General features: G+C 42.3%; 1 protein-coding gene across 1 annotated transcript; it reads right to left on the reverse strand.

The window, feature by feature from the left end:
• Window positions 1-599: 599 nt before the first annotated feature.
• Window positions 600-21,272, reverse strand: C7H2orf42 (chromosome 7 C2orf42 homolog). Its single transcript, XM_045788194.2, has 9 exons — window positions 20,993-21,272; window positions 19,772-20,606; window positions 18,688-18,798; window positions 15,664-15,768; window positions 12,751-12,855; window positions 10,913-11,020; window positions 9,122-9,222; window positions 7,588-7,750; window positions 600-4,887 (listed from the first exon to the last, which is right to left on the reverse strand). Exons 2-9 carry the CDS (start codon window positions 20,592-20,594, stop codon window positions 4,679-4,681), a joined length of 1,725 nt encoding a protein of 574 aa, XP_045644150.1. The 5' UTR covers window positions 20,595-20,606; window positions 20,993-21,272; the 3' UTR covers window positions 600-4,678.
• Window positions 21,273-26,267: the final 4,995 nt, after the last annotated feature.

Here is a 26,267-nt window from a genome sequence, read left to right on the forward strand (position 1 = left end):
ACCCGCGCCACGTCCCCGGCCCCGCCCCCGAGGGCCACGCGGGGAACCCCAGTGTCGTCACCACCCTCCTGCACACTCGCCTTCCCGCGCTCTCCAGAAAAGACGCGAAGGTGGTGACGTGTCCCGGGCGCCAGCGAGGCTGCGCAGAAGCCGTCGGCAACAGAACGTGCTGTGGCGCCGCCTGGTGGAAGAAAGAGCTGCCAAACCGGCCGGAAGCGGCTGCGCGGGCGGGAGGAGAACGTGCCTGACGTCATCTCGCGGGGGAGGGGGCAGGGGGTGGCCGCCGCGTGACTAGCCCCCGCCTGCGGCGCCGGGGCGTCTTTTTCTTTCTCTTGAACCTTTCTGTGGAGTGTGCAGTCATCTTTAAGCCCACTCTTTTAAGGGTATAACCTTGCCTTTTTCGAACTTATCAAAGTAATATTGTTCGTCATAGAAAATTTGAAAAAAAAGGGGGAAAGATAGGAACAAAATGAATACCAGCATCACACACACCCCTTCATACTTACTTCCAGCCTTTCTGTTACATCAAACAAAAAAGCAACGTTCGAGTCTCAAAGCTGTTAGAAAAAAACGGTAGAAGAGGAAGAGAGAAGTGCAAACAATAGGCTAGTATTTAATGAGGATTTCCCACACACTATCTTATTTAGTATGCACACCATCCGGATGAGGACACCGGATCGTAGGGCTGAGTAACTCGCCCAAGGTCGCCCAGTTAATAGCGGGTGGCGGAGTCAGGGTTTGAACCCAGGGCTTAAAATCTGAAACTTAAGATGGTGTGGAGAGATCAATGAAAAAGTGGTACTGGGGAGAATGGAGAAAAAGCGCGCAGGGAGTGTGTGTGGTTACAGACTTTATATTTCTGTAACTGTTGAGTTGGAACCCGTTCGGAGGCAGACTAGTGCCTATCCGTTGGAGCAACCTCGTGGGAGCGTGCCATATAGCAGCTCACACAACACATTGCCTTGAAGCACTTAGGTGCATGTTAGCTAGTGCTCTAGCAGCCGCCACTGATTGCTAGTGTCACCGACCTCCAGGACTGCCCTCTTCCATTAGTGGCAGTGAGCGGTGGGAGTCCCAGTACCAAGTCAGGCATTAGGTCTTGCTACTCAAAGTGCAGCCTGGAGTCCAGCTGCATCTCTGCAGTCCTGTACTGTCGGCATCCAGGTTGATGACACAAATGCAGAATCTTGGACCGCACCCTAGAACTGAATTGGAATATGCATTCTAACTAGATCCCTGGGTGATCCCTATGCATGTTAAAGCACTATTGTAAAACAAGGCATCCTGCTCCCTTGGTGAGGCAGGTGGGGTGGTAGAAAGATGTGAAGGGAGCTTGCAGAGCTGAGTGGTGGGAGGGCAGGCAGACAGGGAGGAAGGTCGGTAAGGAGGGTTAAAATAAGATCCAAGGGGTGCCTGGTTGGCTCAGTCGGTGGAGCCTGCAACTCTTGATCTTGGGGTTTTAAGTTCGAGCCTCAAGCTGGGTGTAGAGATTACTTAAAAACAAAAAAACAAAAAACCCAACCTTTTTTAAAAAGCCTCCAATAAGGAGTATCAGAAAACATCACAAAATGCAAAGGAAGAAAACTTAGGAAATCAGAATCTGGGAGATAAAAAAAGAAAAAGAGAAATAGGTTAAGGGGTAAGGTTTTTCTCTGTGGTTGGTTTTCCTGTGTTATATGCGACTCATACTTGAGAGGGTCCAGGTCATTCAAAGCGCCGGAGGAGGGCAGTCTGCCCATTCTCTCACCTTCAGCAGATACTGTGGGATTTCCCTGGATTATCTTAGCAGAGGGCAAGTTCTAGGCTCTGACAGGGGAGAACCAGACGCTAACAGAACAGTGCATCTTAGATGACACACCTAGGTTGCATTCTGTAGGTAGCCAGAGCTGGGAGGCACCTACTCACGCAGGAGGCTGGGGTGTGTGTGCATGTGTGTGCACATGTGGGCTGGAGGGAAGCTGCAGGTTATTGGCAGACTGGACAGAACAGGAATCAGTGAAAGACAGGACCGACTTCTGTGACTGGGAATTGCTGGGCCCAGAAGGCCACAGGGCTGATGACATCTGGTACCTTGAGAGAGCCAGGTGGCAGGCCTACAGACCTTCACTTAGGTGGGTAGTTCTTGGAGTCAGATTTTCAGGAGGTCTCTGAGTGACCTATTACTCTTCTAAGCTACAATCTGCTGAGATGACAGCATTCTGGTAGAAGCAGGGACACGATAGGTTAGAACCAAAGTGTTCTAGATGGAGGAGCAGCGGGTTGTTCTCATGATGCCCACAACATTAGGGACGCAGCCAGCTTGCCTGGAGAAGTTAAGGCGGTATCTTAGACCTGTTAATACACTCAGTCTGAGGATCATCAGTCTGTGCAGTAGACAGGCGGCTACGTGAACATGGAGGATTTTGAGCTGTTGACTCCAGAATACAAATGGTGGCTGCAGTGTTGAAAGGCAGCAGCTGAACAAGCCATCTCCCAGAGATGGAGATTCCTACGACTAATGGAGGAGGTATACAATGGAGAGCAGGTGCGAGCGTGGTTGGGTCGGGAGGCAGGTGGGTGCAGGGTTTGCAGATCCTCTTCTGGTGGGAGTCTCTAGGATCACTCTGTAGTGGTAGTGTGGGGTCAGTCTGAAGTGAGGTCAATGCTGGTGGCGTCCCAGAGGGGTCTGAATGTTGAGAGTGGGTGCAGCAGTCCAACTGATTGGTACTCGTGGGCCCGTAGTTGACCTGTTAGAGAGGGTGTCAAGTCATAAAACAGGGTCACCGTAACTCTGAACCCCATTCCAGATTTTGATGGGCTGTGATGGTGGGCTGGGGTGGTCCTGGGTGAAGACCTTAGCACTTGAGTGTGCACTTCTTTGGGTGGATCATTTGTCCCAGCCACCTGTTTTATGGCCTCTATGGTTCTTCTCGTCCCTGTGGCTATACAGTCAAGTACTGCTAGACCCAGGCATTGTCTGTCACTCACAGATCTGTTTTGGTCAAAAAGCTGTGACTACTGTCCTCAAAGTACTCAGGTTGAAGGGTTTCTTGAACGGGCCAACCAGTATGTTTCCTTAGGTATTCTTCCTTGTCAGGAAGGCTCTGCTTCACCTAATTTTAATTTCTCTTTATATCTATACAAACCCTTTCTCCCTTAAAGCCCAGTGCAAGTTCTAAGTTCTCTGTGGACTTCTCCGGAGTCTCTTCAAGGAATTCCACCACCGTCTAAAGCATTTGTGAGCTCTCCACACAAGCCATCCCCTCAACCACACAGGACTGACACTTAATTTGCCTACCCGTCTCCCCTTTGTAGGGGGCCAGCTCCCCCTTTTACCAAAAATGCCAATCAGAGTCTTTCGTCTGGGTCTTTGCCCTTTGGAGGAGAGACAGAGCAGAGCGGCCAGTCCTGTGCTAGTGTGGAGGTGGAAGTCATACTTTCAGGCATCTCGTGAGCCAGAATTCTGGCCCAAAACCCCAGGAGAGACAGGGATGTGTCACATGCATGAGGGCTCCAGGGTTCTGGAGGCCTAGTCACACCCCAGTGCCACCCCAGAATGGCTGTCCAGCCCTATTTTAGAGTCCATGAACCAGTCATTCATTACAGTTTTTGCCTGAGCTGGTTAGAGTTGGGTTTTTGTTACTTGCAGTCAAAAGAAAACCAAGAGCCTCCTTTGTATGGATTTTTCTTGTGTTCTCAAGGACAATGGATTACAAGGAATTTATATCAAAGCAACATGACAAAGTAGAAAGAACATGTCCTTTGCAATAAAAGGAAACATTATTTTTAATGCTGTTTCCACCAAGATAACCTCAGAGAGGCTCTTTAACTTAAAAAAAGGGTAATGCCTAAATTCAAAGAATAATGAGGACTAAATGAGAAAAATGATTGGGAATGTAAATGAGAGTGCCTGGCACATAGTAGGCATATAGGAAATGTTCATTCCCTTCTTTTCTCCTTGAAGGCAGGCTTCCACTTCTGTGTCTTTCAGTATCTCCATTCCGCGATCAATAAATTCAGCAATAGGAATTGAATCTTACTGGCTATTAAACTTTTTCGAGAATAAAGAAGGAAATAAATATGAATGAAATAAGCAATTGAAGCATTAGTTTGAGATGTCAATATTCCCTTGACACACGGACCTCTTTTTCCTATTTCACTATTACTTAAATCTCCCCAATGGTTTATAATTTTATAATCAGGCCAACATGAGATATACTTTGGAAAAACTAGTGACACTGTGCTTTATTTGAGAACAGGATAAAAGGGCATGACTGGAACTCTGTCAGGATGGTCCTTAACATTCTGCCCTAACCAGGGTATTATTAACTTTCCAACACTGTTAGTGTAAGGCAGAGTGCTGCTAACTTCTTAGAGAATTAGAAAAAGGTTGAAACAAACTCAAAATAGGAGTCCTTTAAGAAGGAAAGTGAGCTAGCTGGTTTCCTTTTTGTTCCTTTAAAATTCTAGCCAGACATATCACCCGATTTATAATGAAGACTGTACACAGCAGCACCAAAAGGCCATTTACAAGAAGAGTTTTTCTTCAACAGAATCCACTCGAATGCGCTGAGAAATTGCATCTTAGCTAAGAGCAGTTCACTAAGGAATGGGGCCATCTAAATGCCTAACTAGTATTTAAAATTGTCAAGGGGTGGGGATGTGCAAATTTAGCAGCAAAAGACTGTTTTGTTTTGCCTCAAGGGAAAGTGATGGTGGTCAGAGGGGCCAGTTCCAAGGGCTGGTCCAGTGGTGGCCGCTGGTCTTGGTACTCCGCAACATGCCCATTTCGGTGGTGACCATACTCAAACTTGATCCGCAGCTCGCCAATCTTGGACTGGGGAAGGATATCTGGGATCCACTCAATAATGAAAGGTGTTGGCTCCTTTTGATCTGGGGAAGTGTTGCCTGAAGACAAGAAAAAAAAAGAAAGAAAGAAACACTGATTAGTATCATTCCAAAATTTGAGGCTGGACAGATGTTACTCTGTTCAGGAATAAAAAAAAGAAGAAAAAAAAAAAAAAACTAAGACAAGAAGAATCAAGGGAAGTTTGAAAAGTGATTACTGGTATATCTATCCAAAAGAAAATTTCAGGGAGGGCGCCTGAGTGGTTCAGTCGGCTAAGTGTCTGCCTTCGGCTCAGGTCGTGATCCCAGTGTCCTGGGATTGAGCCCCATGTCAGGCTCCCTGCTCAGTGGGAAGTCTGCTTCTCCCTCTGCCTTTCCCTCTTGCTCCTGCTCTCTCTCAAACAAACAAACAAATAAATAAAATCTTTAGGAAAAAAAGAAAAACTCAGGTTAAAGAATGCTCTTGAAAAAAATATAAAACACTAGCAGAATTAAAAATAATACAGTATAGGGGGTCGCCTGGGTGGCTCAGTCGTTGAGCGTCTGCCTTCGGCTCAGGTCATGATCCCAGTGTTCTGGCATCGAGCCCCACATCGGGCTCCCTGCTCAACGGGAAGCCTGCTTCTTCCTCTCCCACTCCCCCTGCTTGTGTTCCCTCTTTCACTGCCTCTCTCTCTGTCAAATAAATAAATAAAATCTTTAAAAATAATAATAATAATACAGTATAGGGACGCCTGGGTGGCTCAGACAGTTGGGCATCTGCCTTCGGCTCAGGTCATGATCCTAGGGTCCTGGAATCGAGCCCCACATCGGGCTCCCTGCTTGGCGGGAAGCCTGCTTCTCCCTCTCCCACTCCCCCTGCTTGTGTTCCCTCTCTCGCTACCTCTCTCTCTGACAAATAAATAGATAAAATCTTTTTTCCCCCCATTTTCTTTTCTTTTCTTTTTTTTTTAAGATTTTATTTATTTATTTGACAGAGAGAGAGGTAGCGAGAGCCAAGCAGGGAGCCTGATGTGGAGCTCGATTCCAGGACCCTGGGATCATGACCTGAGCCGAAGGCAGACACTTAACGACTGAGCCACCCATACCCAGGCACCCCTAAATAAATAAAATCTTTAAAAATAAATAAATAAAAATAATATAGTATAGCTTTCAAAACTATGGGGCACCTGGCTGGCTCAGTCAGTACGTGTGCACATTTTGACCTTGGGGTCGTGAGTTCAAGCCTGATGTTGGGCACAGTGCTCACTTTAAAAAAAAAAAAGGAAAGAAATTTTGACACATGCTCCAACATGGATGAACCTAAGGACGTTATGCTGACCGAAATAAGCCAGTCAGAGAAAAGACAAATACTGTATGATTTTACTTAGATGAGGTACCTAAAGTAGTCAAATTAATAAACAGCAAGTAGAATGGTGGTTGCCAGGGACCAGGGGAGTTACTGTTTAATGGGTACCGTTTCCATGGAGGAAGACAAAAAAGTTCTGGAGGTGGATGGTGGTGACGGCTGCACAATGTAAATGTACTTAATTGTACTGAATGCCTGAGAACCATACATACACTTAGAAAAGTTTTATATTATGTATGTTTTATAACAAAAAAGTTAAAAAATAGGGGCACCTGGGTGGCTCAGTCATTAAGCGTCTGCCTTCGGCTCAGGGCATGATCCTGTAATTCTGGGATCGAGCCCCGCATCAGGCTCCTCCGCTGGGAGCCTGCTTCTTCCTCTCCCACTCCCCCTGCTTGTGTTCCCTCTCTCGCTGTGTCTCTCTCTATCAAATAAATAAATAAAATCTTAAAAAAAAAGTTAAAAAATAATGTTGAAGATAGGGAAAACTGTTCATGGTATATTTTTATGTTAAAAAAGCAGCTGAGGTATGATCCCATGTTTTATAAATTCTTTTCATGCACAGAAGAGAGTAGATACTAAAATCTACTGGTGATGTCTTCTATGGTACATGGGATTATAGGTGGTTTATTTTTCTCTTTGATGCTTTATAATGAAATCTATGATTTCTCTATAATGAACATGTGTTACTTTTATTCTATTCTTTTTTTTTTTTTTTAAGGTTTTATGTATTTATTTGTCAGAGAGAGAGAGACAGAGCACAAGCAGGGGGAGCAGCAGGCAGAGGGAGAAGCAGGCTCCCCGCTCAGCAAGGAGCCCAATGCTGGACTTGATCCCAGGATGCTGAGATCATGACCTGAGTTGAAGGCAGGCGCTTAACCCACTGAGCCACCCAGGCATCCCACTTTTATTTTATTCTATTTATTTTTAAAGACTTTATTTTTAAGTCATCTCTACACCCAACATGGGACATGTGCTCCACCAACTGAGCCAGCTAGATGCCCCCTGTCATTTAATTAATTAATTACTTTTTTGGAGAGAGAGAGAAAGAGCCTGTGCAGAAGCAGGGGGTAAGGAGGGGTAGACAGAGAGAGAGAGAGAGAGAATCTCAAGCAGGTTCCAAGTCTAGCACAGAGCCTGACACCGGGCCCCATCTCACGATCCTGAGATCATGACCTGAGCCGAAATCAAGAGTCAGACGCTTAACCGACTGAGCCACCCAGGCGCCCCTGTAATTTTATTTTAAAAGCACTGTTTCAAAAGACATAAAACACTTTGCTCCATAATGGCCTTTACAAGATGAATGACTGTGTCTTCTTTGTTTAAGGTCAAGATGCAAAGTCTAGGGCAGTGCAAAGCACAAGGCTGACCCTCCGAGGAAGATGCACTATTGGAAACACAATTTCACTTACCAACTTTGAGAAAAGTTTTTAGTTCCAAGGGTCGCAGCACGGGTTGCTTTTCTATACGACCATAGGTTTCTGCTATGCTCTCTACTTCCACTTTAGGGCATTTAAACAGCTCGTAAGTCCCGTCGCGGTTCTGGATAAAACTCCGAGTGATTTCCAAGGGCATCTGGACACAGAGACAATACCAAGAAAGGTGAGAAAGGAGAAACTTAAAGTAGACAAACATCTGGATGACAACACATCTTTCACTAATTCTTTTTTGTTCAGTACACTCCAATTAATTACAACTTCCTCTTGTATTTTCAAGTAAATACTGTCGACAAATCTGCCTTTTCTCCTTTACATCATTCATGGCTTTCCTTTTTCTTCTGTAACTTTAAGGTGAACCCCAGCCAAAGTGCATATGAACTGAACCCCTAACATCTTCACGGCTATCCAATGGCTACGGGCATGGACTTGCTCTCAAATCAGTTTTATTCCTTCCCCTGCTGCTCTGCTAGCATCATTCTTCTAAATGCTCCACTGACAGCACCTACAGCAGACCTCACACCTTGCATGCTTCACACCGTCCTTAGGACGGAGCCAGACAGAACTTGAACTGGTCTTTGCCACTAAACAGCAGGGTGAGCTTCTCATGGCCTGTTTCTCATCTGCAAAATACAGTTAATACCAACGCATGGTTGTGAGTTTGAATGAGGTGATGCAGGTAAGTAATGCCCAGCCGACAGACACTCCATGATTCTTAGCTCTCTTCCCTCACCTAACGCTGCCTCCCTGAACCCCTGCTCCAGGCCAGAAGCTGTCTCTGTGACATTTGACATTTAAAGAAGTTTCTCAAGTGTTTTTAGTGCTAACACAAGCCTTTTCAAGGGTTCACAAGTAAGTTCTATAGCTACCCAACAACTTATTCTTTTTCTGAATGTAACAATGCCTTCCAATCAAGCTAATCTTAATGTATCAAATCACACTATGCTGAATTTTCTACAATATTCCATTACTGTAGGAAGGGGAAAACCTCAAATTTTCAGGATCTGCTTGAAAAAGAAAATGTTTAAAAATGTCTACTATTTCCCTTGCAAAAAAGAACACAAATTAATTAAGGGTCATTTCTCTAATGAAGACTAGATTGCAGTTTGCAGAGAAGCATTTAACTGTGCTGTGTTCATTGACTTTACAAATAGTATATCATCTCAAATTATTTATATACTTTCTAGCTCCCTGCCAGTTGATCTAGGGCTCCCCATAGCTAGTAGGGGTTCATTATTTAATTTATAAGAAAAATGATCTCTGTTTTTTGATCCCAAAGGCAAGGAAAAGGAATATTCCAACTTAAGATACTTTTTCAAGCCATAGGAAATAACCATTAAAATCACAGTCAGCACCATACAGCCATGAATATTTCTGAATAATCTCTTAGTATGAGAAAAAGAAATTCTCTTTGGTGCCTGTAACTCAAGGAACTGGTGCAAACATACTTCTTGCACTTGCTTCTCTCTCTTCCCCTCTTTGCCCTCCTATTGTAGAAATATCCTCTTACCTCCGGGGTATCTAAGATTTGTTTAACTTGCAGGATATTAGTGATATGCCAGGTATACTTGGAAAAGGTCCCCAGTGGCAAGGCATCTTTCCGAACAAAAGCTTCAATGTAAAAAGGGAACAAGATTAGACTACCAAAAAATAACATTCTCTTTCACTGTATTTGTTATCCAGTTTCTAGAAAGTTCAGTGCAGTGCTATCCTCTCCTTATAGAATCTCAGCACTTTGAAAACGAAATTCTAGAGGCAAATCTGTAATAGGTTTGGAGAAATGTGACAATAAATGATATGGATTTCTGCTCAATAAAGTCTCTGACGCTTCTTTGAGACGCTATTTGTTTTTGCTACCTTAGAGACTTATTTCTTTGTCTGGTACAGCCACACACACTGGATTCCATTATAAGACAGCCTCTTACAATCTCTTACAACTTTAGATATATCAGAAGTCAAATTATAGTTCTTAAAAGGATTGTACGGAGTCTAAGCCAGTTAACGTGGTTGCCACTCTATTGCCTTGTCTGCAGGATTACAAAGGGTTTCACCAAAGCGCCTGCAAAAATAGCGAAAGGATGTATTAAAATTAATGTATTAGAAGACCTAAGTTTAACGTGAAAGAAAGAATCAACGCTGCCTCAGATAGATAAGCTGTGAAGACAAAGATTTTTATGGCCCTAAACAGTGATTCACAGCTCGTACTATTCAAAGAATTAGACCTCAAATAGTCCCTGTCATATCCTCAAATAACTACTAACTAAAGAAATAGCGTCAATTTCCAGCTGTTGTTACTCTTGGGCTATTTGCCACTGAGCCATCCTTTCCTCCTCCTTTTCTCCCCCTTATTTCCTTACAGTACCGAGTAAGTATCTTGATATTTCTAGTAGAAGATATAATAGAAAACCAAGACATATGCACAATAATGTAACTCTAATAAAGGGTTCCAAGCCCAAGAATTACTCTACAAATAAAATCTTCCTTCATCAAAAATTGGGAATCATGGGGGCGCCTGGGTGGCACAGCGGTTAAGCGCCTGCCTTCGGCTCAGGGCGTGATCCCAGTGTTATGGGATCGAGCCCCACATCGGGCTCCTCCGCTATGAGCCTGCTTCTTCCTCTCCCACTCCCCCTGCTTGTGTTCCCTCTCTCACTGGCTGTCTCTATCTCTGTTGAATAGATAAATAAAATCTTTAAAAAAAAAAAATTGGGAATCATGAAAATCAAATTTTTGTTTTTGACACATACTTCAATATGCTTCCAAGAAGCCAGCCCAAGTAATGATTGGAGCTTGCAATGCTTTTTGGAATGGGTTTATATCTAAAAAATATCAAACTTCAGGGCGCCTGGGTGGCTCAATCAGCCAAGCATCTACCTTCGGCTCAGGTCATGATCTCGGGGTCCTGGGATCGAGCCCCACATTGGACTCCCTGGTCAGTGGGGAGGCTGCTTGTCCCTCTCCCTCTGCCCCTCCCCGCCCTGCTCATGCTCTCTCTCTCCCAAATAAATAAAATCTTCAAAATAAATAAAATAAATAAAAAACATCAAACTTCTTGGTGGGCACCGTTATTGCACCTCATTATTCGTTTACCAAGTTTGTGCTTTCTGAGTCTTTCCATTACCTTTTACTGGAATAAGTGTGGGGCCTTCAGGAGGGTGATCGTTACTCCACAGCTGACTGGCTTCATGCCCTGAGTATGTGACTCAACGTCCCAATCCTGAAAATCTCACACGGTTTTTCTAAACAAGGTTCTTTAAAGTCAAGACATCTACTGCTATTCCTGAGGGAAAAAATCCCGTACCTGTGGTGGAGTTGGGAAGCCGTTTCTTTGCGCTTCCTATAGATATCCTTTGTTGCAGGGCGTCGAAAAAGGACTGAGGAATGTGGAAGACCAGTGGCTCTGGTTTGCCTACAGCAAATAAGAAGAAACTCGTTTGGAGAAACTCAGTGGGCTTTCTGACGTGTAGGGAGAAGCGCAAGGAACGAAACTGGGTGGCAATAGTAACGAAAACTGCCACGGAGGCTGCTTTATACGGAGGCAAAAAGAAGCCTTTGATTGGCCTTTATGAGTCAAGCACGGTCACCAGCCCTACTCTTGATCCCTCCCCATTGTAACAAATACAGCAGACCCTTGTCATCCACCAAAGAGGACTCTTCAAATCCTATGTTTTGTAAACACCACCACAGCCCAGACTTTTCCCTTAAAGAGTATCTGAAATGAGATGAGAACAATGAGGGTGAACTGAGAAGGTAAACTTGATTCAATCCCGCTCACTGTCCCCAGGCATTTGCTATGTGCATTCATGTCCAAGCGAAGTAAGGGCAAGCACCCACTGAGATGGTCTGGGCCATGAGTGCCACAGACCCCAAAGTCAGGACACTGTTGATCCAATAAGCATTGGCCTTTCTCTTTGAATATGATCCCAAAGCAGGCAAAATGTTTGAAAATATTTAACAAACCTCTTAAAGCAACTTGCAAGACACAAGGGTCAACAAAAAGTCAGCAGAAAGAGTGTTCAGGGGAGGGGTCAGAAGAGTTCAGATTTTTCCTTAAAAACTGTCCAAGAGTGGGGGGTGTCTGGCTGGCTCAGTGGGTAGAGCATGAAACTCCGGATCTCAGGGTCATAAGTTCAAGTTCCACATTGGGTGTAGAGCTTACATAAAAAACAAAAAACAACAAAAAAAGCCAGGGCGCTTATGTGGTTCAGTCGGTTGGGCGTCTGGCTCTTGGCTTTGGCTCAGGTCATGATCCTGGGGCCATGGGATCGAGCCCCACATCAGGCTCCACGCTTGGCAGGATGTCTGCTTGGGATTCTCTTTCCTTCTGCCCCTCTGCAACCCCCTCTCTATAATAAATGGATGAACCTTTAAAAAACAAAACACAAAAAACTGCCCAAGAGGCTAGCCCCAACAGAGGGGAAACATCCAGGACCACTACCTGCCTGGATATAACTTAGAGTGGCTCTTAGGGATGTCTGGGTGGCTCAGTCAGTTGAGCCTCCGCCTTGTGATTTGGGCTCAGGTCATGATCTCAGGGTCCTCCGATGGAGCCCCCTGTTGGGCTCCATGCACAGCGCAGTGTCTGCTTAAGCCTCCCTCCTTCTCCCTCTGCCCCTCCCCCCTGCTCGCTCTCTCACTCTCTCCCTACATTAAATAAATAAATCGTAAAACAAGAACAAAAACAGAATAGAACTACCATTTGCAATGACACGGATGGAGCCAGAGAGTAAGTATAATGATAAGTAAGTCGGTCAGAGAAGACAAATACCATATGACTTTATTCATATGTGGAATTAAGAGACAAAACAAATGAACAAAGGGAAAAAAAGAAGAGAGAAACCAAGAACCAGTCTCTTAACAACAGAGAACAAAGAGATGGTCACCAGACGGGAGGTGGGTTGGGGGATGGGGGAGCTAGGTGATGGGGATATAAGAAGTACACTTGTGATGAGTACTGGGTGAGGTATGGAATCGCTGAATCGCTATACTGTACACCTGAAACTAATACAACACTGTATGCTAACTATACTAGAACTAAAATAAAAACTTAATTAAAAAAAACCCAGAATAGAACTACAACACAACTACTTTAATTTCTCCTCCTTTCCGCAATAGCCACATTAGGTGACCAGTACTTACCATCAAATTGATAGTGCATGGTTTGATGGATGCGTTCTGTGACACTGGCCAGCCAGTCTTGGAAGGATAAGGTCACTTGGGCCTCATCTAACAGCTGACCACAGGCTAGGAAAAACAAACAAAAACTTTTCAGTAACTTTTATCTTTTTTTATAGAAACAGCAGTTAGCTGAAGTTTGAAAAAGCTGCGGATTTTGTACAGAAAAGGGCAATAAGATGAAATTCAAAGAAATTTAGATACATTAAGTGAAATGGAAGATTCTAGGTGTTTGTTTGTTTGTTTGTTTGTTTTTAAGAATCCTTCTAGAAAAAAAGAAGTGAAAAACTGTGGAGATACATGGGTTTAAGATTATTAACCACAGTAAGTTTGCAGCCTTTCAACATTAAACTGGAAATTGAAGGGGCGCCTGGCTGCCTCAGTTGGAAGAGCATGTGACTCTTGATCTTGGGGCTGTGAATTCAAGCCCCATGTTGGGTACAGAGATTACTTAAAAATAAAATCTTTGGGGGGGCGCCTGGGTGGTGCAGTCGGTTTTGGCTCTTGGTTTTGGCTCAGGTCCTGATCTCAGGGTCATGACATCAAACCCCACTTCGGGCTCTGCGCTCAGCTTGGAGTCTGCCCGAGACTCTTTCTCCCTCTCCCCCTCCTCCCTGCTCTTTCGCTCTCTCTCATAAATAAATAAATCTTTAAAAAAATAAAATCTTTGAAAAACAAAAAAAAACTTTGAAAAAAGTCAACTGCGAATTGAAGAATGGCCTTGTATAATGGCTGCTTTAGAGATCTATAAATCAGGAGATGATGATGTCATAGCTACTATTCATTTGAAACTAAATTCTCATTAGGTAAATGTATATAGTGATAATTTGGATGAAAAGCTATTTTATTCTATTTTATTTTTTCTTTGCACCAAAGGAAGTGATGAAAATTTGTTAAAAATCTTCTAACTGGGGTGCCTGGTGGCTCAGTTGGTTAAGCATCTGACTTCAGCTCAGGTCATGGTCTCAGGGTCCTGGGACAGAGCCCTGTATCAGGCTCCTTACTGAGAGGGGAGTCTGCTTGTCCCTCTCCCTCCGCCACTTCCCCCACTCATGCTCTCTCCCTCTCTCTTAAGTGAATAAAATCTTAAAAAAAACAAAAACCTTCTACCTGATATTTTTTAAAGTTCAAGTCATATATATATATATATATATATATATACACACACACACATATATATATATATATTTTAAGATTTTATTTATTTGAGAGAGAGACAGAAATAGTGACAGAGATAGAGAGCACAAGTGGTGAGGAGAGGGAGAAGCAGACTCCCTGCTGAGCAGGGAATCCAACTGGGGCTCGATCCCAGGACCCTGGAATCATGACCCGAGCTGAAGGCAGCTGCTTAACTGACTGAGCCACCTAGCACTCCCTACCTGATATTTTTGATCACACTCCCTGACCTTCCAAAAACAGTTATTCCTGGAATGTGTAACTTCTTAATTAATTGGTTAATTATGATTAGGTCTTGTATTAGTTCCTATTTATGTACTGGTCTTATCTTCAAAACCAGAGTATGAGAGCAGGGATGATATCTGGTTTTTAATCACCCAGCCATAATATATGAGAGTTAAGAAAATGTTGATTTCCAGGGGCGCCTGGTGGCACAGCGGTTGAGCGTCTGCCTTCGGCTCAGGGCGTGATCCTGGCGTTCTGGAATAGAGCCCCACATCAGGCTCCTCCGCTATGAGCCTGCTTCTTCCTCTCCCACTCCCCCTGCTTGTGTTCCCTCTCTCGCTGGCTGTTTCTTTTTTTTTTTTTTTAAAGATTTTATTTATTTATTTGACAGAGATAGAGACAGCCAGCGAGAGAGGGAACACAAGCAGGGGGAGTGGGAGAGGAAGAAGCAGGCTCACAGCAGAGGAGCCTGATGCGGGGCTCGATCCCACAACGCCGGGATCACGCCCTGAGCCAAAGGCAGACGCTCAACCGCTGTACCACCCAGGCGCCCCTCGCTGGCTGTTTCTATCTCTGTCGAATAAATAAGTAAAATCTTTAAAAAAAAAAAAAAAGAAAATGTTGATTTCCAAATGTACAAATTTAATTATTCTGATGAGAAAAGTAAATATATAAGTTATGTTCAAATTAAGTCATTTTGTCTCATACGTTCAAAATGATACCCATGCTACTGTTTTTAGGTATGTTTTCAAAATTAATTTTTTTTAACACATGTTGACTTTTATTTTATTTACTTATTTTTTTTTTTTTAAAGATTTTGTTTGTCAGAGAGAGAGAGAGCGTGCACAAGCAGGGGGAGCTGCAGGCAGAGAGAAGCACGCTCTGCTGAGCAGAGAGCCCCATGTGGGAATCAATCCCAGGACCCTGGGATCATAACCTGAGCGGAAGGCAGACACTTAGCCACCCAGGTGCCCCTATTTACTTATTATTTTTTAAAGTAATCTCTACGCCCAACGTGGGGCTCAAACTCACGACCCTGAGATCGAGTTGCACGCTCTACTGACTGAGCCAGCCAGGTGCCCCCAAACGTAGAACTTTGGAGAAGAGATTATATTTGTCTTTCTCAACAAATATTTATTACTGCATAACTGTAAAATATGTTTCTTCTTCAACTCTGAGGCTCCATGCCAACTGCATGTGGGTAAAAAGCAACAAAAGGAAAATATCCTACAGAACATGTGCTGCCAAAACACGAAGTAATTTTTGCTGCATTTGTTATTTAAAAGAACACGATTTGGCTTTGAGTGGGATTGGAAACCAGTGGAACAGAACAGACCTCAGCCTCAGTGCCTGGTCGTGTTTATCTTAGCCCTCTTTGGGGGATAACATGCAACATTTCTTTCCATATATATTCCTTTGGGCTTCTTTAGGAAGATCTCCCACCTCCTTAGCGTTCCCTGGGGAAGGGAAACTTACCCTGCCTTTTTAATGAAGAAGCAACCACAGGTTTTTTCAGGCCACTTTTCCTTAGATGACTGCTCACTGCATCCTGAGGCAGTAGTGAACTGTTCGTCTGCGCACCTAAACCACAAATCATTAGTGTTTAATAACACATCTGCAGAGCAGAAATTGATCCAGTATTAATTTCTGAAGAGTCTAAAACCTAAAACATCTTTGTTAATTTCTAAGTTAGCTTCAGCTTCTAGAAAGAATTAGCATTACACTTTATACATAACATTTTAAGTTTTATATGCTCTTTACAGAAAATCGGGGTGTGGGACCTACAAGTGAAAAGAAGAAAAAAATTCACCCACTGTTCCCACCTCTCAGAAAATCACTATCAATTTTCTGGTGAGCTATTGTCTGTGTGTGTGTGTGTGTTTGTGTGTGTGTGTATGAATAGTTGATTTTACTGATTTTGTGATTTTAAGTAACTGTGATTATATCAGGATTGCCAAATTTAGCAAAAAAATTCTGAATTTCAAATAAATACTTTTTTAAATATAAGAATGTTCCAAATATTGCATGGGACATACTTATACTAAAATTACTTATTGTTTGTATGAAACTCAAATTTAACTGAGCATTGTTTCTTACCTGAGTTATCTAAACATTTCTTTATAATAATTCTTTTTTTTTTTTAAGATTTTATTTATTTGGGGCACCTGGGTGGCACAGCGGTTAAGCGTCTGCCTTCGGCTCAGGGCATGATCCTGGCGTTATGGGATCGAGCCCCACATCAGGCTCTTCCCCTATGAGCCTGCTTCTTCCTCTCCCACTCCCCCTGCTTGTGTTCCCTCTCTCACTGGCTGTCTCTATCTCTGTCAAATAAAAAAATAATAATAATAAAAAATAAAAAATCTTAAAAAAAAAAAAGATTTTATTTATTTATTTGACAGAGAGAGCCAGTGAGAGAGGGAACACAAGCAAGGGGAGTGGGAGAAGAAGAAGCAGGCTCCCAGCGGAGCAGGGAGCCTGATGCAGGGCTCAATCCCAGGACCCTGGGATGACGCCCTGAGCCAAAGGCAGATGCTTAACGACTGGCCACCCAGGGGCACCTATAATAATTCTTCTTTTTTTTTTAAAGATTTATTTATTTTAGAGAAAAAGAGTGTGTGTGCGTGCATGAGGAGGGGGAAGGGTGGACAGAAAGGGAGAGAGAATTTCCAGCAGACTCTGCGCTGAGCATGAAGTGGGGTTCCTGCGGGGCTTGATCCCAGGACCCTGAGATCACCACCTGAGCCAAAACCAAGACCTAGACACTCAGTTGACTGAGCCATCCAGGCACCCCTATAATAATTCTTTATAATAATTTTTATAATTCTTTATAATAGTTTTTAAAAAGATTTTATTTATTTGAGAGTGAGCAAGTGAGAGAGAGAGCACAAACAGGGGGAGAGGCAGGTAGAGGGAGAAGCAGACTCCCCACTGAGCAGGGAGCCTGATGTGGGGCTCCATTCCAGGACTCTGGGATCATGACCTGAGCCCAAGACAGGCGCTTCACCGACTGAGTCACCCAGGCGCCCTTTTAATAATAATTTTTAATGGCTACCTGATATTCTATCAAGTAGCTTTATCATGGCTTATTTAACTATCCCTAGAGGTTGGCCCTTGTTTCTAATTTTTCAATATTATAAATATCTGTAAAATGAATATCTGTGGACAAAATGTTTTTCCTGTATCAAGGATTATTTTCTTATAAAAGATTATTTATAATCCCCCTGCTTACACATGTATACACACTCACTCTCTCTCTCTCTAAAATAAAAAGGGGTGCCTGTGCAGTCGATTGAGCGTCTGCCTTCAGCTCAGGTCATGATCTTGGGGTCCTGGGATCAAGCCCCGAGTTGGGCTCCCTGCTCAGTGGGGGTCTCCTTCTCCCTCTCTCTTTCCCTCTGTGCTCTCTCTCTCTCAAGTAAATAAATGAAATCTTTAAAAAAATAAAAATAAAAATGAAAGAAATAAAGCTAAACAATAAATTAATCAATCTTAAAAAAACCAAATTATTTAGAATCAGGTCTATTGAGTCAAAGGATCAGAACTTTCTTTTTGGGGGTGCCTGGGTGGCTCAGTCGGTTAAGCGTCTGCCTTCGGCTCAGGTCATGATCCCAGGGTCCTAGGACAGAGCCGAAGGTCAGGCTTCCTCCTTAGTAGAGAGTTTGCGTCTTCCTCTCCCTCTGCCTCTCCCACTTGCTTGTGCTCGCTCTCTCTCCCTCTCTCAAATAAATAAAATCTTTAAAAAAAAAAAAGAACTTTTTTTTTGAATTTCAGGTTTTCTTAGGAAAGACTAATAAGTAAACATGTAACAACAATCTCTGCTCTATATTGCTGTCAGAATTACTTCTTAAAAACAGAAATGCCCATGTCACTTTGTTCCTCCACCTTTCTCCAACATCCCACCACCAAAACTCCTGTATATGACAATCTGACCCACCTCTAAAAATACTCTACCCACAAAAATGTTTACCCACAGGTGTGGACTGGAATATTTTTCTTTTGTTTAGAGTCTAGGTCTTTTAATACTTATTTATTAGAACAGTATTTTCATATTGATTATTTTGCTACTTAACCGACACTGGTACTCTTACATTAAAAGAGAAAAAATATATATATGGTGCCACATATTGAAAATGAAGTTAAGAAACTATACTCTTAAATTAGTTTGGAAAATATAATTAACCATTGTCACAAATTTTTAAAAACACTCTATGGATGAAAACTTCATAACACTGTCCTAAGGCAGATTAAGGTGTAAGACTAGTCCAAATGTTTAAGGGCTAAACAACATATACAATAATAAAAGTAGAGTCTGGTTGGATCTTATACTTATGCCAAAAGAACCAACTGTACAAAGAATCATCAATGGAGGATAAAACTTTTTTCGGGGAAAAAAAATAACAAATATTATTTTTGTATTTGCTAAGATTCAGTGAAACATGTAAAATACAGTAAAACAATCTCTAAAGACAACACCACCAAATAACCCAAACAGCTTCTCACCAGGTACTTCCTCCTTCTTCCTCTTCTTTGGCTTAGAGGCAGTGGACTCACAGGCCGTTACTGTCGATTCTGAATGGCAACCTAACTGGGGCACAATAACCTCTTTAAGACCTAAAATACAACAGATTTCTTAATTATTAATACCATCCAAGAGTAAGTACGGGCCCCTGCCTAGAGAAAAATGAATTTATAAAAAATAAATTATGGAGTGATCGCCTGCTTTAAAATAATTTCCTTTAAAGAACTCCCCAAGACATAGGTTTATGTTCATGGAACATTAGCATGATAAAAGACTTTACAGAGAAATAAAACTAAAAAGTTGGAAGCTACTGCCAACTAAAGATCATTAAGAAATGAAAATAAATCTGGATGCCTGGGTGGCTTAGTCAGTTAAGCAGCTGCCATGAGCTCAGGTCATAATCCCAGGGTCCTGGGATCGAGTCCCACATCGGGCTCCTCGCTCAGCGGACAGCCTGCTTCTCCCTCTGCCTGCAGCTCCCCCTGCTTGTTCTTCCTCTCTCACAAACAAATGAATGAAATCTTACAAAAAAAAAAAAAAAGAAATGAAAATAAAAAGCACCTACAAGATAAACTCTGTTAAAAACCACAACAAAAGACTTGCTGTACAGTCTTTAAAGATCTTTTGAGCAGGTACTAGCTTCCCTCATTTTCAAAGATAAGAAACAAGCAAGCAACCCAAAATAAAAGGGTTTTTTTTGTTTGTTTGTTTATTCTTTGTTTTTATTAACATAGGGCATCTGTGAAAAAGTGGAAAAAAAAAAAAAGCAAAGCTAACTTTTCCTAGATTCATTGTCTCTGTGAAAATGCCCAAGTCTCTTGATCATTAATTTCAACCAACCAACCAACCAACCAACCAACCAACCAACCAACCAACCAATCAACCAACCAACCAACCAACCTTTATGCAAGTGTGCTGACTGGGATTAAAAGAAGGAAGGCTTTTCATTTGAATTATCTAGCAACTGCTTCTGAAGGTTGCTAGGACAATCTCCAAATGCCATCAGTGGGACTCTTTCATTGCCATTTTAGAAAAACAGAGTAACTGTGTCAACACACCACCTACCGCTGGAATCAAAATTTAGGAAGTCTGAGAATTCCTGAGCCAATGTCTCGTCACTGGCAAAGGCACAGATGCAAGCAAAGAAATGAATACATCTCTGGGCCACCTCCTCCTTGGAGGCGTTGGACTTGTGTGATTTCAGAGCCTGGCAGGAGCAGAAGAACCGGCGCTCGGGCAAGCTTTTGGCACTGATTTTCTGCACAAAGGATGTATGCAAATACCCCAAACTGTGCTTCTGGCTTGCCTTGCACTTCACCACCAAAATGTTTTTAGTAATCCTCTGTACGAGGGGACCTGTGGGTTCCGTGGCCAGCTGCCAGATGGTCTGCTTGGTTTCTGGGGGGGCCTGCATTGCATTCAGGACCGAGCTTTTCAGAGTCAGAGGGGTGGCTTCTGCCTGGCAGTTCACCGCCAGCTTGATGTGCTGACACTGATTTTCCACTACACCCTGGGTGGCAGCTTTCAGGCATGAGGGCACGTAACACCGTCCAGAGCTCAGCTGAGTGATGATTGTCCCGTCCACCGTCTGGATTGTCGTCTCTGACACGCCTAGCTCCACAAAGCATCGGTGATCAGGGCCCCGGTCTCTTTGCCGCACCGAGTAAACCTGTAGATCAGAGCCTGTGATGATTTTGACGGCTTCGACGCTAGGCTGCTTCCGTGCACCATAGCGGAATATGGTTCCACACGTCTTGTTCTTGCAGCTCAGCCCCCGGGTTCCATTGTATGTGCCGCATCGGGGACACTTTCTGATTCCCCTCAATGTGGCCTTCCCCAAATCAGACAAGAAAGCTGGGACTTTAGTCCTCAGAGAGTTGGGTTCCATTTCTCAAAGGCCCTAGAAAAAGCAATAAGCCCATCGGCATGAATATACATTCATACACATACATACACAAAGTTAAAATCAATTATGATATTTCGTACAGAAAGTAAAACGTAAAGAGGTTAGCTACCATTTTCAAATTGTACCCTCAAACAGAACATTCACTTAAGCCATCAAACAGAAGTGAAGGAACCCTGGCCTTTCATATCATTATATATTTTTAAAATCCTAATGTAATAACTAAAGCATTTCTCTAGGCTCAATATGGTCTTACACAACAACCTAGATTAGGTAACCTAATTTTTACATGCACAGATGTTTAATTTGAACAAGAACTGGAGAACGGGAAAGATGAGTTCTTTCCTTTCCAACAGTCCCCACAAAACCCAGCCCAATCCTACCTGAACCAGCTGCCAGAGCTTCTGGAAAACAGTGTAACCTGAACTCGGAAGACGTGGAAGGTGTTTCATTCGTTTGTGATGATCATAGAGGACAGGCAAAGACATAATCATTTGCAGAGTAAATGATACTGTTTAACCCAAAGTCTTTTGAAGTTTGAACTCTATGGTGTAACAATGCAGACATTCTGCCCCCTCCTTCTTGGCCAGCCAATGGCAAAGATCCTGCCTGGTGTTCCAGAGTCAAAGAAGATTCCCACTGCCCTAAGTGGAGATCTTGGAAATCTATAAATAAAACAACAAAAAATATTAAGGTTATAAAGATAGTATGATTCTCTCTTCTAAAAATGGGAATCTAAATCTTCCGCAGATACTTGAAAAATATTTGACAGAAAGTGTGATGGAAATGGTTGTTTTGTACCTCCAACTTAAAGCAGGTGAAACAGTGCTAATGTCATCACATGCCGAGTTGTCAAGAACACCGAGAGCCATGACATATAACTGGCCAGGTACTCATCCCTCCTAATAGTAATGCAGTATATTTTAGAGTGCTTTAAGCTTTTCAAACTGCTTTTACATTATTTCATTTGAACCTCACAATACTAGCATCTCATTTAAGCCAAACAACCACCACCTTTCACACAAAAATTAAAAAGTTAAGTAACCTGGGGTGCCTGGCTGGCTCAGTAAGTAGAGCATGTGACTTTTAATTTTGGGATCGTGGGTGTGAGCCCCACACTTGGCATAAAGAATACTTAAAAAAAAAAAAACAACAATAAAATTCTAAAAAAAATTTGAGGGGCGCCTGGGTGGCTCAGTTGGTTAAGCGTCCGACTCTTGGTTTTGGCTCAGGTCATGATCTCAGGGTCTGAGATCAACCCCCAAGTTGGACTCTGTGCTCAGTCAGGAGTCTGCTTGAGATTCTCTCTCCCCCTCTCCCTCCTCCTGCTCATGCTCTCTCTCTAAAATAAATAAATAAATCTCTAAAAAAAAAATTGACATTAAAAAAAAGTAACTTGCCTGAGGTCACCCAGCAAAATCAGCAATGTGGTTTCCAGTGTCTGCTAAGAAGAGTGTGAATCTCTGCTTTTGATTTCCCCTCCAATATTATGAAATTTTCAAACATAGGGTACCTGGGTAGCTCAGATGGTTAAGCGTCTGCATTCGGCCCAGGTCATGATCTCCAGGTCCTGGAATCGAGCCCCATGTCAGGCTCCTTGCTCAGCGAGGAGTCTGCTTCTCCCTCTGTCTCTCCCTGCTGCTCATGCGCTCTGTCTCTCTCTTTCTCAAATGAATAAAAATCTTAAAAAAAAAAGAAAAATTTCAAACATATAAAAAAACAATTCTACAGTGAACTTCCACATGCCCACCCACTAGATTCTACAACTAACATTTTACTTTATTTGCTTTATTACATATCTATTTATTCTTTTTTCCATCCATCAATCCCTCTTTTATTGCGTTTCAAAGTAATTTTTTAAAACATTTTATTTATTTGAGAGAGAGAGAGAGAGAGCGCACACACGAGTGGGGGAGAGGGGCAGAGGGGAGAAGCAGACTCCCTGCTGAGCAGGAAGCCTGACTCGGGGCTCAATCCCAGGACCCTGAGATCATGACCTGAACCACTTAACTGACTAAGCCACCCAGACGCCCCATCATTTCAAAGAAATTTGCAGGCACCAATTCAGCACTCATATTATTAACTAAAGTTCAACTATTTTAAAAAGATTTAATTTTTTAAGATTTTATTTTTTTATTTTTAAGTAATCTCTACACCCAACATGGGGCTTGAACTCACAACCCCAAGATCAAGAGTCACATGCTCTACAGACTGAGCCAACCAGGAACCCCAAAGTTTGATATATTTTTTAAGATAATCTGCTTGTGATGTTGAAATAGGCTGTTAGTATTGCTCTTGCCCCCTGACCCCAAAGGATGATCTTGATAAAATATTTTCCCTCCACATATTCTACAATCTATTTGTAAATCAACAAATTGTAAAACATCTAAGAATGCTCACCTTTTCACTGGTGCTATGAATTAATCTCCCAACTGTACTATTTGTTGAGCATCCACTACGTGAATAAAGTTTTGTGAAATATGATCTATTGCAGGATTTTTTCATCTTGGCACTACTACCATTTAGGGTTGGATAATTCTTTGTTGTGGGGAACTGTCCTATACACTGTAGAATGTTTGGTAGCCTCCCTGGTCTCTACCCACTAGATGCCAGTAGTAGTCAACTCTTCCTCCCCAAGCTGTTAAAAAAATAAAGATGTCTCCAGATATTGCTGGATGTCCTCTCGGGGGGCTAAATCACCCATTAAAACCCCCTGACCTAGAGACAGTAGCCTGTTAACACAGCATTTCCTTTCCAGGTCAATAAACTGCTTTAGTAGGTAATTTCATTCAGCCACACATGGGTTCTTAGAAGAGAATATTGTTCCAAAGTCAAAACATGAAAGATTTAGTTTGCCCTTTACCACCAATTATCTCTGTGACCAAGTTTCAGTTCTGAGCTTCAGGGTGTTTTTCATTTACAAAACAGAAAAAAAAAATATACATATGTATGTGAAATACATATATGTGAAAGAGCTTAACAAAAAGTAATTTTAAAAATTCATTGATGATGATTCCTTAACATATCATTAAAGTAGAAAAAAACAACTTTGCTCATTAAGGGAGGAACTGGTTTGCCAATTACCACGGTGAAGCCTTAAGGTGCCATAGTTTCAGCATCATCATAGGAATTCCACTTTTTCCTTTTATTTTTTATTTTACTTTTTTGATTATTCTCTGTAGAGGGCAATTTGTTAGTATCTTTCAAAATTACAAATGCACATTTAATTTTAATTTTGGGATAATTTTAGATTTATAGAAAAGATAAAAAGTCATACAGACATTCCCGTATACCCTCACCCTTTCCCAATTTTTTTTTTAAAGATTTTATTTGTTTATTTGACAGAGACAGAGACAGCCAGTGACAGAGGGAACACAAGCAGGGGGAGTGGGAGAGGAAGAAGCAGGCTCATACCGGAGCAGGGAGCCAGATGAGGGGCTTGATCCCAGGACCCTGGGATCACGCCCTGAGCCAAAGGCAGATGCTTAACGACTAAGCCACCCAGGCGCCCCCCAAATGTTAACATTTTACCTAACCATGAGACATTTGTCAAAACTAAGGTTTTAACACTGGTACAATACTACTAACTCTACTGTATACAGACTTTATTTGGATTTCACCAGTTTCCCCACTAATGGCACTTAAAAAAAAACCTTTCTTTTAAAAAAGACTTTATTTATTTGAGAGAGTGAGAGTGCATAAGAGAGAGCACAAGTGTAGGGGGTGGCAGAGAGAGAGGCAGACTCCTGCTGAGCAGGGAGCCCATGCAGGTGATCCCAGGACCCCTGGATCATGACAAGAGTGACAGCTACTGAGCCACCCATGTGCCCAAGAATAAACTTTTTTTAAAGATTTTTAATGGGGTGCCTGGGTGGCTCAGTCAGTTAAGTGTCTGACTCTTCGTTTTGGCTCAGGTCATGATCCTGGGGTTGTGAGATCGAGCCCAGCATCAGGCTGCTGTTCAGCAGGGAGTCTGCTTGAGATTCTCTCCCTCTGCCCCTTCCCTCCCCTTGTGCATGCATGTGCGTGCTCTCTAAAATCAATCAATCAATCAATCAAAAATATTTTATTTTTAGGCAATCTCTACACCTAATGTGGGGCTCAAACTCACAACCCCGAGATCAAGAGTCACATGCTCTACTGACTGAGCCAGTCAGGCACCCCAAGAATAAACTTTTTGTTTTTTGTTTTAGAATAATTTCACATTCTCAGAAAAGTTGCAAAGATAGAATACAGAGGGGGCTCCTGGGTGGCTCAGTTGGTTAAGCGTCTGCCTTTGGCTCAGGTCATGATCTCAGGGTCCTGGGATCGAGCCCCACAGTGGACTCCCCTGCTCAGGGGGGAAATATGCTTGTCCCTCTTCCCCACCCCCTGCTCGTTCATTCTCTCTCTTTCTCTCTCTCAAAAGAATAAATACAATCTTAAAAAAAAAAAAGAAAAAAGAGAGTTTCCAGATACCTTTCACTCAGTTTCCCCTAATGTTAACATCATATACTACCATGGGACATTCTTCAAAACGAAGAAACCAATACTGGTGCATTATAATTAACTAAACTAGACTTTGTCCTTTTTTCTGTTGCAATCCAAGATACCATATTGCATTTAATTGTCATGTCTTCTTAGTCTTCTTGGATCTATAAGTTTGCCTTATCTTGTTTTTCATAATCTTGATAATTCTGAAGAGTCAGAGGTATTTTATACAGTGTCCCTCAATTTGGGCTTATCTGACGTTTTCTCTAAATATTTTTTTTTAGATTTATCTATTTATTTTAGAGAGAGAGTGCACGAGTGGGGGAAAGGGGCAGAGGGAGAGAATCCTCAAGTGGACTCCCCGATGAGCATGGAGCCCAAATGCCAGCAGATTCCAAGACCCATGAGATCATGACCTGAGCTGAAACCAAGAGTCAGATGCTCAACTGACTAAGCTATCCAGGTGCCCCTCTGCATTTCTTTTCACACAGTAATTCCACTAGTAAGAATTTACCTTACAGATATTCTTCCACATGTGGAATGTGGGATTCATAAGGCTATTCACTGAAGCATTTTTGTAACAGCAAAACATTAGAAACAACCTAATGTCCATCAAGAAGGAACTGGTTGAATTAATTATGGTGTATCCATATAATGGAATAATTTCCAAAAATAAAATAAATAAAATAAAATAAAATAAAATAAAATAAAATAAAATACTTGTACAGCTATTTAAAAAAAGACTGAGTAAGTTCTTTATGTATTGATCTTTCAGATCTTTAAGAAATGTTAAATGGAAAAGCAAGGTACAGAACAGCCAAGTATAATATGCTGTCAACTGTGTTTTTGTTTTTAAGAAGCCTCTTTGGATGCCTGGGTGGCTCAGTCAGTTAAGCGTCTGCCTTCAGCTCAGGTCATGATCCCAGAGTCCTGGGATCGAGTCTCCCATCAGGCTCTCTGCTTAGTGGGGAGCCTGCTTCTCACCGTCCCCCCTGCTTGTACTCGCTCTCTCAAATAAATAAATAAAATCTTAAAAAAAAAAGAGAGAGAGAGAGAGAAACCTCTTTATTGAGGTATATTTTACAGACCACAAAATTCACCCATTTTACGTACAGGATTCAATGATAGTCATTACATTTGTGGAGTTGGGCATCCACCACTCTAATCTAGTTTGAGAACACTTCTAGC

Source organism: Ursus americanus, chromosome 7 (genome assembly GCF_024610735.1).
Source record: "Ursus americanus isolate L20-20 chromosome 7, mUrsAme1.1.p, whole genome shotgun sequence".
Taxonomy (NCBI): domain Eukaryota; kingdom Metazoa; phylum Chordata; class Mammalia; order Carnivora; family Ursidae; genus Ursus; species Ursus americanus.

Bases quoted from the DNA above. Each gene is read 5' to 3' on its own strand.
- C7H2orf42 (XM_045788194.2), bottom strand. From the start codon at position 20,594: ATGGAACCCAACTCTCTGAGGACTAAAGTCCCAGCTTTCTTGTCTGAT. The intron at 11,021-12,750 runs GTAAGTACTGGT...TATTTGCTGTAG, and splicing joins CATGCACTATCAATTTGATG to GCAAACCAGAGCCACTGGTC. The intron at 7,751-9,121 runs GTAAGAGGATAT...CTCTGTGTCCAG, and splicing joins AAATCTTAGATACCCCGGAG to ATGCCCTTGGAAATCACTCG.